The 15,000-nt window shown below is 50.4% G+C and overlaps 1 protein-coding gene across 2 annotated transcripts in view; it reads right to left on the bottom strand.

Moving 5' to 3' along the window:
- The window catches only part of il1rapl1a (interleukin 1 receptor accessory protein-like 1a), a 76,227-nt gene that overhangs the window by 48,111 nt on the left and 13,116 nt on the right, over positions 1-15,000 (bottom strand). For both annotated transcript variants that reach the window (XM_084689043.1, XM_084689042.1), the window contains exon 5: positions 14,752-14,905. In XM_084689043.1, coding sequence (XP_084545169.1) covers positions 14,752-14,905 — 154 coding nt within the window. The remainder of the gene's footprint in view (positions 1-14,751; positions 14,906-15,000) is intronic.

Raw genomic sequence — 15,000 nt, 5'->3', positions numbered from 1 at the left:
CAGTCACACAAACACACACACACACACACAAATGCAGACACATCTAGTCACACAAACACACACACATGCAGACACATGCAGTTACACATACACACACATACACACAGCCAAACCCAATCAAACACACTACTACACACACACCACAACTATCTTCCCAGGGAAAGACACTGACACCCCCTGCACCCTTGCTGGGTGCCTGGTGGAGGATGGCTCCACCTGGGAGACGAAGGCTCCAGGTCTCCACAATGTGATGGAGACGCTGCTTCCACCTCCAGCGAGCTGAGACTGAGACACACTGCTGGGCTGTACCTAGCTGAGACTGAGACACACTGCTGGGCTGTACCTAGCTGAGCCTGAGACACACTGCTGGGCTGTACCTAGCTGAGCCTGAGACACACTGCTGGGCTGTACCTAGCTGAGCCTGAGACACACTGCTGGGCTGTACCTAGCTGAGCCTGAGACACACTGCTGGGCTGTACCTAGCTGAGCCTGAGACACACTGCTGGGCTGTACCTAGCTGAGCCTGAGACACACTGCTGGGCTGTACCTAGCTGAGCCTGAGACACACTGCTGGGCTGTACCTAGCTGAGCCTGAGACACACTGCTGGGCTGTACCTAGCTGAGCCTGAGACACACTGCTGGGCTGTACCTAGCTGAGCCTGAGACACACTGCTGGGCTGTACCTAGCTGAGCCTGAGACACACTGCTGGGCTGTACCTAGCTGAGCCTGAGACACACTGCTGGGCTTCACCGACTGCCAGAAAAACAACTCTCCATGAGGAGGAGATTGGCATTTCTGTTTGTTTCTCTCTCCTGTCTCTTTGTCCTTTTTCTCTCTCTCTCTCTCTCTCTCTCTCTCTCTCTCTCTCTCTCTCTCTCTCTCTCTCTCTCTCTCTCTCTCTCTCTCTCTCTCTCTCTCTCTCTCTCTCTCTCTCTCTCTCTCTCTCTCTCTCTCTCTCTCTCTCTCTCTCTCTCTCTCTCTCTCTCTCTCTCTGTCTCTCTCTCTCTCTCTCTCTCTCTCTCTCTCTCTCTCTCTCTCTCTCTCTCTCTCTCTCTCTCTCTCTCTCTCTCTCTCTCTCTGTCAGTTTTTTCTCTCTCCAATTTATCTCCTCTCCCTCTCCCTCTCTCCACATCTCCTCCAGCCTCCACCAAAATATTATTTCCGAGCACCACGCTCCCTCCTCCTTCACTGTGAGACAGACGAAGATCATTAGGGTTTATTTCTCTCTCCTTCACTCTCCTTCCCTCCCTCGCTCCACGCCTCTCTCTCTCTCACACACAGACACACTTACAGTAAGTGCAAACAATCTACCTCTCAACACACACAATATTTTCTCCCTCACTCTGTCTCAATTTTCTCTCCATCCGCAGAGATTTGCTGTATTTCTACAGTACAGGCGTGAGATGTCACATGGATCTCTCATTTTTAAGCAGGTCTTCAACGTTCCTGTCAGGGCTTGTTAATGCATACACTATTCACACACACGAGATGGAGAACGGCCATTCTGGGAACTGATACATGGACGACTACATTAGAGCACATTGCAATACTTATCATGACACCACGTTCCAATTTGTGGTGCTATGTAAGAAACCAGAGACAGGATATACCCTGTAGTGCATCATACTGAGATATGCGTTCGCTAAACAAGTCCTTCGACCAGGATAAGCGTTCGGTGCTGTGTTAGATGACAGTGTACTTGGACCAGTACGCATACAGTGTTTATCACTGTGAGCAGGGACACTGGCGGGGGAGGCGCAATCAGAGCCCCATGCTAGCACCCACCCCTCAGGTACCATCTGGACTCCATCCATCACTTCCTGCTTCACTTCCTGTTCCTGCTTCCTGCCCAGCGCCAGCCTGCTAATCCCTCACGGTGACGCCCCAGAGGGGGGGCCTGCCAGACAGCCCCTCCCATAATGGAGAGTCCTGCCCATGGAGCCGCCAGGGGCTCAGACACATCTTCCGACGACGCCCAGAAGTGGTGAGGTTGCCTGGCAATGGGCGACCCAATTTTGTAGGACAAAAAAAAGAAGGAATATAATGACCCTCGTCATTTACCAGGTGCAATGTGAGGACACACCACAGGACCTGTTCACGCTGAACACACTGTACCGAGACACACAAGATCTCACACACACACATGCACAAGATCACACACATACTGTATACTGTTACACATTCAAAAGATCTCACACACACACACAAACCCCCAGCCTTGCACCATTATGCTGCAGTGAATACGTGGATAATAGAAAAGATAATAGAAGCCTTGGAGCGGAGAGAGAACTGTGACCGACGTGGGTCAGCCAGGCTGAATGTATCCTGACCCTCTTCCTCTGGGCTTTAAAAGCCTGTCACCTCCTCTGCTGGTCACTTGGCCTTGCCCCGCACCCCCAACCAGAGGGCCAATTACAACGGTCCAAACCCACGCGCTGCAGCTGGGCTGCCGGTGCTGGGTAGTGATCAGCCACACACTGCTGATCCACACAGAGACTGAGGTGAGGTACGACACTTCCAGGCACCTCATGAATTACCATGGCAACTGAAGGAGAGGTGACGGGGGGAGGTCAGGGGGAGGGTGGGGGGTTGATATTGGTGTTTTTTTGCGTGTGACCTCCGGTGATGTTGTGTGGTGGAGTGTGTGGGTGCTGTAGATAATAGGTGTGTGTGTGTGTGTGACTACAAGGTACCGGATACAGGCCATCACAGTGGCCCATCACATTGCAGGACCGATCGGTTGATTCACCCCTGGAGACCCCTGGGTCTCCGTATCCCCTCGTCAATCCGCAACACAGGAACCACAGCCTGGACCAGGCTGCCTGCGGAGCCACCAGAGGCCACCAGGGGGCCCCAGCAGGCGTACAGCAGGACCACAACAACTCACTAAGAAACACAACTAGAGAGAGAGGAAGAGGTGGTGAGATGCAGAGAGAGAGACAGAGAGAGAGAGAGAGAGAGAGAGAGAGAGAGAGGGGAAGAGATGGAGTAAGGGGGGGAGAGAGAGAGGAAGAGAGGGAGTAAGAGGCGGGGGAGAGAGAGGAAGAGAGGGAGTAAGAGGCGGGGGAGAGAGAGGAGTTGAGAAACAGAGGAGTTAGCGAGAGAGCTAAGAGAGGTGGAGATATGTCGAGAGTTTAAGAGACACAGAGAGAGTTAGAGCGAGAGCGAAAACAGAGAGAGTGTGTGTGCGAGAGAGAGAGGCTAACCAGGGTGCCTGTGATGCAGGTGATTCACATCCGAAACAGAATTATCAGTGGTAGAGAGACAGAGGAGGGGAGGAAGGGGGGGGGGGGGGGAAGGGGGGGGAGGAATTTGTTCCGCCCGTTAGCTGGCATGCTTGGCCGCTCCGGAACAGAAGGCTGGCATAATGAAGGTTGGCGTGAGAGCCGCCGTTAATGAAATAAAGAACCCCGCCCCCCCCCAACGAGGCAGGCAGGGGTGTGTGAAGGTGTGCCGGTGTGTGTGCCACAGTTAGTGAGCGTCTGTGAGTAAGTTTGTGAGTGATAAGTGTGTGTTTGTGTGTGTGCCACAGTTAGTGCATACTGTCTGTATGCGAGAGATTGAGAGTGTTGAGTGTTTTGTGTGCTCTGAGAGTTCAGGCATATGAGCACTTTCATTGTGCTTACAAATGTTAAAAATGTTGCATGTGGACGTGTATATACAGTTGAATATCTTCAGTAATTTGTAATTGTTGATTCTGTTTTCCGTCTGAAACAGAACAGTCTGTCTGAGACAGACAGGCAGACAGGCAGACAGGCAGACAGACAGGCAGACAGACAGACAGACAGACTTCACACAGCGCCCAGGGTACTAATGTGTGATGACTTTGGAGAAAACCTTGAGAAAACAGCATGCAGGAGATACGTGAGAGAGATACTTGCATTGCAAATGACATTTGAAAGGAATGGGGAAGAGGAGAGATTATCAGTAGCGAGACAGAGAAATAGAGAGAGAGACAAAGAGAGAGAGAGAGAGAGAGAGAGAGAGAGAGAGAGAGAGAGAGAGAGAGAGAGAGAGAGGGGGGGGGGGGGTATGCGAGAAATAGAGAGAGATGAGCACAAAGTCTCCTCAGAGCCATTGATGAACTCTTTGTTTTCCCTTGAAACAAACTGAGAATCTTACTGACAGCTAGCTACAAAGATGGATTCCCACCCTCCCCATTTACTCAGATAAAACAAACTAAAACTAGTCTCTCAGCTAACTTCATATAAGTCGAGCCCAGAGCGTTCTCATTTTACCAAGACCCAATACTGACCCAGATAACATAAGCTACTTCTATTGCACTGCCTATAACTGCAAGGTCTGTCACCATATGCTTGTACACCCCCCCCTCATTAACCTGTGAGACACTGCGTCTGTGTCAAAATGACATACAGCTTGTTGTCAGTAAGATGCTAGTGTCGCGTTTGTGTGTGGGTGAGAGGTAGTGTGTGTGTATGTCCGTTAAACGTTTAAAGTGGTAACAGTGTGCTGTCAGTAAGCTAGGTGCTGCATGTGTGTGTGTTTGTACCAATGTGTCATGCGGTATGTTCGGCTAGGTAGGTTTTGTGTGTGTGCGTGTGTGTGTGTGTTTGTGCGCGTGTGAGTGACGGGGCCTCCAGCTCCCCAGAACACTCCTGGACGTGCTTCTCTCCACCCTCTCAACACAGGAAGCTTAATAGGGTGTTAATTTGGTGCTAATTACATAACACGTCATTCTGAAGAGACTCCGCAGATGCAGTTAGTCAGAGGGGCTGGTGTGTGTGTGTGTGTGTGTGCACATTGTGTGTGTGTGTGTGCACATTGTGTGTGTGTGTGTGCACATTGTGTGTGTGTGTGCACATTGTGTGTGTGTTTGCACATTGTGTGTGTTTGATCCATGTATGTACAAATGGAATAAGCAAAGGCTATAACGTTTTCTAAAATGTGGCTAGTTCATAAATGAACACAATTTCATTTAGCAGACGTTTTAATCTAAAGTGACAAAGAAATAGTGAATGTAGCTAGAACAGCAGAAGGCCAGTCAGCAGTGCATGGTTATAACAGCGTCTGAGCGGTCAGAGTCAGGGAAGGGTCAAGAAAAGACGCATGGGATGACAGTTGGCAGAGGGAAGACAAGCTGAAGCAAGACGTGTCAGTCTGCAGAAGACTGCTGAGCCCTTGGTGAATCAAGCAGTTCTGCACGCCTTGACATCTATTGCTCAACAAATATTTCCTCCTGCATAGCTAGACCCTTTGAATTAATTTTTAAACAAACACTTCCTGGGAAATTGTTGTCCTTTCATCAAATATTCAACAGATATTTGAGGAAGTGAAAATGATGAATTATGAAGGAAGGGTGTGTTTCGAACAGAGGATGGGTCACTGACAGTTAGACTGGCTGACTGGTTGTCTGGCTGAATGACTGACTGGTTTCACTGGACTACACTGGAGTCCTCTCCCCTCCTGTGTGTGTTCCTGGCTGTAAGAGATGACAATGTTTAAGACGTCTCCGATCTTATATACTGTGTGTATATATATATATATATATATATATATATATACACTAGGAATAAGAGGAAGAGGACATGTGTGTGTGTGTCGGAATTCCGTCTGACAGTTCCATTATGGACCTCTGTGCTCTCTGTGGCACCAAGCTCCTATCTGGGTCTGGTCTGATGACAGGTCACTGAGCACATTACCCAGACGAGAGAGAGAGGAGAGAGAGAGAGGAGAGAGAGAGAGAGGGGGGGGGAGAGGGGGAGAGGGGAGGGCAAGGCAAGGTATGGAGGAGACACCATGTCCTGCAGGCAGGCAGACTGGACACAGTAGAGTTTACAGGTTATCATTGGGCTACATCTACTGGGCCCTCCTCATGGTTTCCTCTGGCTGCCAGGGAGCCTCATTAGAAGCTGCTGTCTGACTGTGTCACACTGCTGGGGTCAATACAGGTCAACCAGAAAGTCATCTCCATAGAGCTGGAGACAAGCACACACACGCACGTACACACACATCCATGCATACACACAAACACACACACACACACAGGCACGCATACACACACGTGCATAAACTTAAAAGCTCACATGCATACACGCAAACAATCACACAAACAGACATACGCAGGAGTGTAAGCACACACACACACACACACAGGTGATTATCTCTTGAAGTTCTCAGGGACTGCAGACTCTCAGTCAGTGTGTCTAGCCCAGGCTTGTCCCCGTTTATCTATACCCTCAAACACCTTTCTACATCCAGCAGGAGAAGGGAGGAGAAGGGGAGGAGAAGGGGATAGGGAGAGAATGGGGAAGAGGCATAATGAGAGAAAGGGAGAAAGAAATGCTCTCAGGTAATGACCTGTCCCAGTTACTATCACAGTGAGCAGGCAATCGGAGAAGGGGGAAAGAGGGGAGAGGAGGATAGTGGAGACAGTGTGATAACCCCCCCCCCACACACACACACACACCACCCACATGGACTCCCGGGTTCCGGCCAACAGCAGAAGATCATCGGGGCTGCTTGTGACACTGCCCAGAGGCAGACACAGAGACACAGACCTCCCTGCTTCTAATCTCCATCCCTGTGGTAGAAACAACTCCTATTTGAGCTCAGCTCCTGGATGGCTGGCTGGCTGGCTGTCATTGCTTCTGTTTGTGTGATTCTGGCTGACTGTCTGTGACTGCTGTTCTTGGACAAACATGGAAAAGAATAAAAGAGAGAGAGACAGAGAGAGAGAGAGAGATAGAGAGAGAGAGAGAGAGAGAGAGAGAGAGAGAGAGGGAGAGAGAGAGAATGGTCCGTTCACCTGCCTGCTGGCTCTCTGCTGACTTGGCAAGGCTTGGACACACACACACTTAAACGGATATACACTTACACAAGCGCTTACACACACACACATTCTTCATGACTCAACGCACACACACCCACACCTGTGTGTCTGAGTAGCTACAGGGTCCAGGCTGGAACAGTTGTTCGGAAGACCTACCATTTACACCGGGTTATCACACCTGGGCAGACACACGCACACACACCTCCACACACGCACACACACACACACACACTGATAACCAAACCCTAACCCACCCCCCAACACACATGGCTGGGTGACTGCTAACTGAAATATACAGGCTGAGTGTTTCCTGGAGATCCAGCATTCTGCTGAGTGACGCGAGAGACCGAAATAAAGGCAGCGGATGAAACAAAAAGCAGAGGCACAGACAGAGTCAGAGACAGAGGCAGCCAACCCCAGCCTCCACAGTGTGGAGCGTAGAGAGAGAGGCAGCAGTAATGGTAATGAAAGCAAAGGCTCTTAGTCACAGATACACTGGTAGGAAAACAAAACCATACAAGCTGGCTTCCACACGAGCTAGCAGGGCTGTCCTGGGTGGGCGCAACCGCAGGAACACCACGGAGACAAACACAACCAGGCTGTCTTATCAGCTCTCAGGCTCTAGAACGTGTGTGTGTGTGTGTGTGTGTGTGTTGTTCAGGAGAGGGGTATATGCACTGTGCTACAGTGGTACAGAACTTACACACATGTATTCACACACATGTGAGTCAGATGGATATACAGTGCTGGTTTCTGACAGCCTTAGACAGGAAGATCTGGACATCTTCACCCTGGGGCTCTGCCAAGTGTGTGTGTGTGTGTGTGTGTGTGTGTGTGTGTGTGTGTGTGTGTGTGTGTAGCTGAGTGAAAGGGATAGGATGGGGGTTGCATCAGTCTGAATCTCAAAAACCTCTGGGAGGAATGAAACCAAGACAACCAAGAGAGGGAGAGGAGAGAGAGAGAGAGAGAGAGAGAGAGAGAGAGAGAGAGAGAGAGAGAGAGAGAGAGAGAGAGAGAGAGAGAGAGAGAGAGAGAGAGAGAGAGAGACAGAGACAGAGACAGAGAGAGAGAGAGACAGAGACAGAGAGAGAGAGAGACAGAGACAGAGAGAGAGACAGAGAGAGAGAGAGAGACAGAGAGAGAGAGAGGGAAAGGGAGAGGGAGAGGGAGGGAGAAAGGCTGTAAGGGAAAAAAGAGGAGCTCAGTCTTCCACTTCTCCTCCAACCTTCCTCCTCCCTCCCTTTTTCCATCTCTCTGTTCTCCTTCCCAATATTTAGCAGGTTGGAGAATAGGTCTGTTAATAGTCGAGTTCTAATCTTTTAATTGGACGAGGGCCTTCCAGACAGTCCTTTTTAAAGGGATTGGCCAATGACCTTTGGCTGATCCACAGCTGCTCCTGTGGAGAGAGGGAGGGATGGTGGAGAGAGGGAGGGATGGTGGAGAGAGGGAGGGAGGGTGGAGAGAGGGAGAGAGGGTGGAGAGAGGGAGGGAGGGTGGAGAGAGGGAGGGATGGTGGAGAGAGGGAGGGATGGTGGAGAGAGGGAGGGAGGGTGGAGAGAGGGAGGGAGGGTGGAGAGAGGGAGGGAGGGTGGAGAGAGGGAGGGATGGTGGAGAGAGGGAGGGATGGTGGAGAGAGGGAGGGAGGGTGGAGAGAGGGAGAGAGGGTGGAGAGAGGGAGGGAGGGTGGAGAGAGGGAGGGATGGTGGAGAGAGGGAGGGATGGTGGAGAGAGGGAGGGATGGTGGAGAGAGGGAGGGAGGGTGGAGAGAGGGAGGGAGGGTGGAGAGAGGGAGGGATGGTGGAGAGAGGGAGGGATGGTGGAGAGAGAGAGAGGTGGTGGCGAGAGGGAGGGAGGAGAGAAGGAGGTAGAAGGAGGAGGGAAAGGGGAGGAAGGGAGAGAGAAAGAGGTATGGAGAGAGAGGGGGAGGGAAGAGAGGGAGGGGGAGAGAAAGCGAGAGGAAATAAGAGAGAATACGAAAATCTGAGAATTGAGAGTGAGAAACAGAGTAGCCTAGATTAGCCTGTGTCTCTGGGGAGGGAGGATTGGGTGTTAAGCTTTGTTCTAACAGAGGTTTACCACTGGAGGAGAATTAGACCTCACACAACAACAACAACAACATTAGCTTTTGTCTATGCTTACAACAGCTGCAGACTGAATACTGTTAGTCAAAGCTCAAAGGTAGGTCTCCGACGGCAGTAAACCCAATTACACAACTCATCATCATTCATCACAACAGGACTATTTCGTCATTGTAACAGAATGTATCCAATTATTAATCCAATTATTAGAAAAGAAAATGATAGATTGTAGATCATGTATGGGCTCTATGGGGAGTTGGAGACACAGGAGATATCGATGATCAGCTTAGGGCCTGTGTGAGGTGATCTGATTGGCTGCATGGGAGTTCTGACACTGGTCTGAAAATGTCATCAATCCTCCCCCTCCCCCCCTCCCCCCCCCCCCCCCCTCCCCCCTCCCCCCCTCCCCCCTCTCTCCCTCCCTCCCTCCCCCTCCCTACCTCTGTCCCTCCCTCTGTCCCTCCCTCCCTCCCTCCCTCTCCCTCTCTCTCTCTCTCTCTCTCTCTCTCTCTCTCTGACCCCACTCTCTGTCTGTGTCTTTCTCTGACCCCCTCTCTGACCAGACACAGCTACACAGTCTCCACGTTTATGTCCTTAGCAACACCAGTGTAAACAGTCTGTCACCGAGGGGGAGAAGGGATCAACACCCGTCAGCACACACGGGTAACTACGGAGACACGCCACACAGTTATCGATGGGAAACTTCAAACGGGTTGAACTATGATTTTCATTTCATTTCTGCTCCACTGCCAAACCCAGGGCTCAGATAATGATAATAGCATGAGAGGGAGGGAGAGAGGGAGTGAAGGGGGGGGGAGGGATGGAGAGAGAGAGGGAGGGAGGGAGGGAGGGAGGGGAGGGGAGGGGAGGGGGGAAGGGAAGGGAAGGGAGGGAGGGAGGGAGGGAGGGAGGGAGGGAGGGAGGGAGGGAGGGAGGGAGGGAGGGAGGGAGGGAGGGAGGGAGGGAGGGAGGGAGGGAGGGAGGGTGGGAGGCCAGGCAAGATTAATTGTTGAGGATGTAAATTTCGTTCGTCACGTGCAGATTGATGTCAATTTTAATTGAATTAAGACTATGTGAACCCTGGTATGCTCCCAGACTAGGAGACAGGGAGGGGGAAAGACATGTGGGAAGAAAAAGAGGGAGGAAGGGGGAGAGGGATGGAGAGAGAGGTGTGGGTACAAAGGCAGAGCAAAGGGGTGGGTCTAGAAAGCGTAAGAGAGGGAGAAGACAGGGAGAAGAGAGAAATGAGGGGGCGAAGAAGAGAAGGAGGATGAGACGTAGAGGGGGGAGTAAGAGATGCGGGATGAAGGGAGAAAGGGAAGGAACCAGAGATGGATGGAGAGAGGGAGTGAGTTAGTGACTAGAGGGAAGGGGGGCTGGAGATTAGCTAACAACGCTGAATGATAGCTGACCTCTGGCTAATGAGAAATACTGCTAAGGCCCCCCACCCTCCCCCGCACTCAAACACACACGCATCACTGCTGCAATGCACACAAGCCTGGTCACTAACACCAGTGGAAACTAATAGCAGTGTTTGTGCTTGTGTGATGTTTGGATGCATTATTTCTTCATCTAACAGCGTTAACTAACCAGAAAGCCCAGCCCTTACGTGTGTATGTGTGTGTTTCTGTGTGTGTGTGTGTTTCGGTGTGTATATGTGTGTGTGTGTGTGTGTGTGTATATATGTGTGTGTATGTGTGTGTAGGCTGTGTGAAGGTGACCTGTGGAAGAGCAACAGGAAGAGCCTTTTACTGCAATGAAACAACATCCTGGGTCACCTCACAATGCACACATACGCATGCATTTACACACACACACACACACACACTAGTCTTGACCTCTGTCAATGTTATTACCATAGTGAACTAAACCCAGAACCTTGTGTGCATAGTGAGAGAGAGAGAGAGAGAGAGAAGAGAGAGAGAGAGAGAGAGAGAGAGAGAGAGAGAGAGAGAGAGAGAGAGAGAGAGAGAGAGAGAGAGAGAGAGAGAGAGAGAGAGAGAGAGAGAGAGAGAGAGAGAGAGAGAGAGAGAGAGAGAGAGAGAGAGGATGATGAAATAATGAAAGGGACAGAAAGAGACTCATGCACAAGGGATCCATCAACCAAATGACCTGATTACAGTCCCTCCCTCCCTCCCTCCCTCCCTCCCTCCCTCCCTCCCTCCCTCCCTCCCTCCCTCCCTCCCTCCCTCCCTCCCTCCCTCCCTCCCTCCCTCCCTCCCTCCCTCCCTCCCTCCCTCCCTCCCTCCCTCTCTCTCTCTCTCTCTCTCTCTCTCTCTCTCTCTCTCACACACGCGCACACAAGGCGTTTAACAGTTTTGCGTTCATCCATAAACACTGCTGTAATGGTCCTGTTTAGTCTCCAGGACAACACTGGACAGGAATACAGAGAGGACACTGTAATACTCCTCTCTCCCTCTCTCCATCTCTCCCTCTCCCCCCCCTTCTCTCTCTCTCCATATTTGTAAGCAAGGGCATTGTTTCTTTGCTACAGTACTCTGCCAATAACATGGATGTAATCAATTGATTTTCTGTAATACCCATGGCCTTTCAAATGGCTTCAATTTGGCAGTTTGGACAGGTAAATAATGATCATATGAATTATCTCAATATATGTCTCTATCAATCTCTCTCTTTCTCCCTCTACCTCCCTCACCTGTATAAGCTCAATGGGGTATTCATCTCTTGTTGAGACATTACATAATTCTCCCAGCATTAACCTCCTCTAGGAACATTACTATCCTGAACCAAAACCTTCCACTCGACAGTATACTTTGTACTCAAATACAGACGACTCTCTGCTCCCCCTCCCCCTCCCCCTCCCCCTCCCCCTCCCCCTCCCCCTCCCCCTCCCCCTCCCTCTCCCTCTCCCTCTCTCTCTCTCTCTCTCTCTGTGTATGTGTGTGTGTGTGTGGTGGATTGAGCCCCTTGAGGACCCCCAGTCTGTGGAGAGCCAGTAGTTATGATGTGTAGTTAACCCCTATTACAGCACTGACCCAGCCAGCATAGAACCTCCCAGCCTTTAATAGACACTGCCTAGTGAACACAGAAGGGTCATATCTTAGGCCACACAAACACACATACACACACACACATGCACACACGCTGACACACAATACAGGGTCAAAAGCTGAGGTCAGTTCATATGGCAATGTATTAAAGACCTGTTAAACTTAACAACCCCTCAGCCCCTGCTCTCAAGGCCTATCAAATCGACCACAACATTAGTCTCCGCATCAAATTTGGCCTTTTAAGCTTGCTGTCCGCCCTGGGTTTAACAGGAAGTGATAAAAGCTGGATCATCTTCTGCCTATTGGAGGAGATGATGGGGGTGAGGGTGGGGGGGTATTAATAAGCGGAATGACCCTTTATCTGGAGCAGGCTAATGTAATGCAGGGGCACCAGTGTATATAAAACACAGTACGAGCTCTAATGGTAGACTGATTTAATAGAGCTGAATGGGAAATTAGACAAGAGATGTTTATGGCATTGGGACGGGTGTAAGACGTGCTTTAACGCTGTGAGAGAGAGATCTACACACTGCTGTGAGAGAGAGAGATCTATACACTGGCTGAAGAACTAGGCCATGTTGACTTATGAACTCAGGCCTCCTGATGGTATTTCAGTGTAATGTCATTGTCCTTTCCTGGATGGCACTGCTTTCTCTTGTACCCTGTGTTAAGGACTGACAGTCGAAACAAAGACTGCTGATGTCATTCCTATGGTAATCCTCTGTTGATCTGTCTGACAGTGGAGCACCTGGGGACTGATAAGAGTCTAGAAGGTGAGTTTCTCTCTCGGGTCTGGGAACCATATCCTTTAATGGGTTTCCCCCGGTCTTCAAACCCTGTGACACCAGGCTGTCAGTGTGACGGTGTATAACTTCCCTCCGCCGTTCTGACGAGTCACTGACACTCCATTAGTGTTTACAAGCCTGCTGGGACCCTGAGCAACCGAACAGTGTGTGGTACTGTAGGCGTGCGTGTGTGTGTTTATGAGTGTGAGTATGTGTATCGATGTGAGGTTATGTATTTAAGAGCATGTGTGTATGTGTTTGTAATCACGGCCATGAGAGAGAGAGAGAGAGAGAGAGAGAGAGAGAGAGAGAGAGAGAGAGAGAGAGAGAGAGAGAGAGAGAGAGAGAGAGAGAGAGAGGATGATGATGATGATGATGATGATGATGATGATGATGATGATGATGATGATGATGATGATGATGATGATGATGATGATGATGATGATGAAATAATGAAGTGGTGTTTGGGAGTGAAGCCTAATTCTCCCATGGGCTGCTTTCTCAGTGAGCTCAGTGTGTTCCCTGTCAAACAGCAGATGTCCTCATGTCTGATAAAGCAGAGGACTTCAAGACTCAGAGAAGCACTCACAGTCCAACTCCTGAAGAGAACAGAGAGATGAGGAAGAGAGATGGACAGAGAGAGAGAGAGAGAGAGAGAGAGAGAGAGAGAGAGAGAGAGAGAGAGAGAGAGAGAGAGAGAGAGAGAGAGATGGAGAGAGAGAGAGAGAGAGAGAGAGAGATGGAGAGAGAGAGAGAGAGATACAGATATATTCCTCTCTGTATATTTATCTCTCTATAAACCTTTTATGACCAAGCCATTACATGAAGGTCACAAGGACATATTGTACTGTACTACTATCACACGAGCTTACCGCACAAGCACTCAATTTCTGCACACATAGGAGTGCACACACACACATACTTTATCGTCTGTCTTTTTTCATGTATCTCAAGTATTGCTATGTCAATAGTAAAGAGGACAGATCAGAAGCTCTGTCTAGGAGAAGAAAAGAAAATCACTTATGTGGCCAATCCGTGAGACTTGTATCCGGGATCATGCTCCACCTTGTCCAATAGCGGGCCAGCTGGTACCTGCGATGCAGCAGATGCTGTGTAGGATCTCTGGGAGATGGAGAGGGATGCTTTACACTATCACCCTCTCATCTACCGAGAGCAATGACCGGCCTCACAAATAAACACGATGGCCGATAGAAATCACACCCAGACACACACACACCCAGACACACACACACCCAGACACACACACACCCAGACACACACACACACACCCAGACACACACACACCCAGACACACACACACCCAAACACACACACACCCACACACACACACACCCAGACACACACACACCCAGACACACAAACACCCAGACACACACACACCCAGACACACACACACCCAGACACACACACACACAAGAAACAATATCGTTTTTACACAAACCTCCGAAAACACACAAACAGTACACCTGAGTGTGGAGAGAGAAGAGGAGAGAGGGAGGATAACAGAAACCTCTCCTCTACCCTCCCCCCGTTGGGCTGCCCCACCCTGGCCTGGCTCTGGGCCACATGGCCCTGTGCTGGCGGACCCTCCACCTGGGGCCACCATGCTTCAACCCCTCTGGGGCCACCATGCTTCAACCCCTCTGGTGTCACGTGGAGCGGCCTGTCCTCTGCGAGCATGGCCAGGGGTGTGGGTGTGTGTGATTATTGGGTGAGAGAAAAAGAGAGAGACGGAGATGGACAGATAGATGTCTGTGTGCACATCTCCTTGTGTGTGTGTGTGTGTGTGTGTGTGACCTTGGCCCCTCTCTCCAGCTCTCAGTGTGTGCAGGTCTTAGCTCCTAGCCTTAGGTACTGAAGCGCTGTGAGAGTGCTGAGCTGGTCAGAGGGATGCATCCCTCACCACGGCACTCACCTTCCCTCAGCAATTAACACAACAGCAGGAGATTATACTGTGTGTGTGTGTGTGTGTGTGTATGTGTGTGTGTAAAACCCCAAATACACACCACTCTCAATTCCAGAAAGGCAGTGTGGGTCTGTGTGTGTGTGTGTGCGTGTGGCTTACCGGTGACGGTGAGTTCTGTGGTCCGTCGCACCAGGAAGCCTCCAAACTGGATCTCGCAGGTGTAGTTCCCGATATCGTCCTCCTTCACCTCCCTGATGGACAGGATGTCTCTCTTCTGTATGATGCTGGAGCGCCACTGCTTGGGACGGCACTCCTACAAAAACAAACGCACCTCGAGTTTTGACATTTTATTATACTCCTGAAAGAGTATTACAATCCTGCACACACCAACAAACACTAGAATGGGAT

Source organism: Hypomesus nipponensis, chromosome 23, assembly GCF_054491055.1.
Source record: "Hypomesus nipponensis isolate SF chromosome 23, ASM5449105v1, whole genome shotgun sequence".
NCBI classification, from domain to species: domain Eukaryota; kingdom Metazoa; phylum Chordata; class Actinopteri; order Osmeriformes; family Osmeridae; genus Hypomesus; species Hypomesus nipponensis.
Note: the sequence above shows the minus strand (reverse complement) of the source record. Positions and strands in the feature narration are given on the sequence as shown.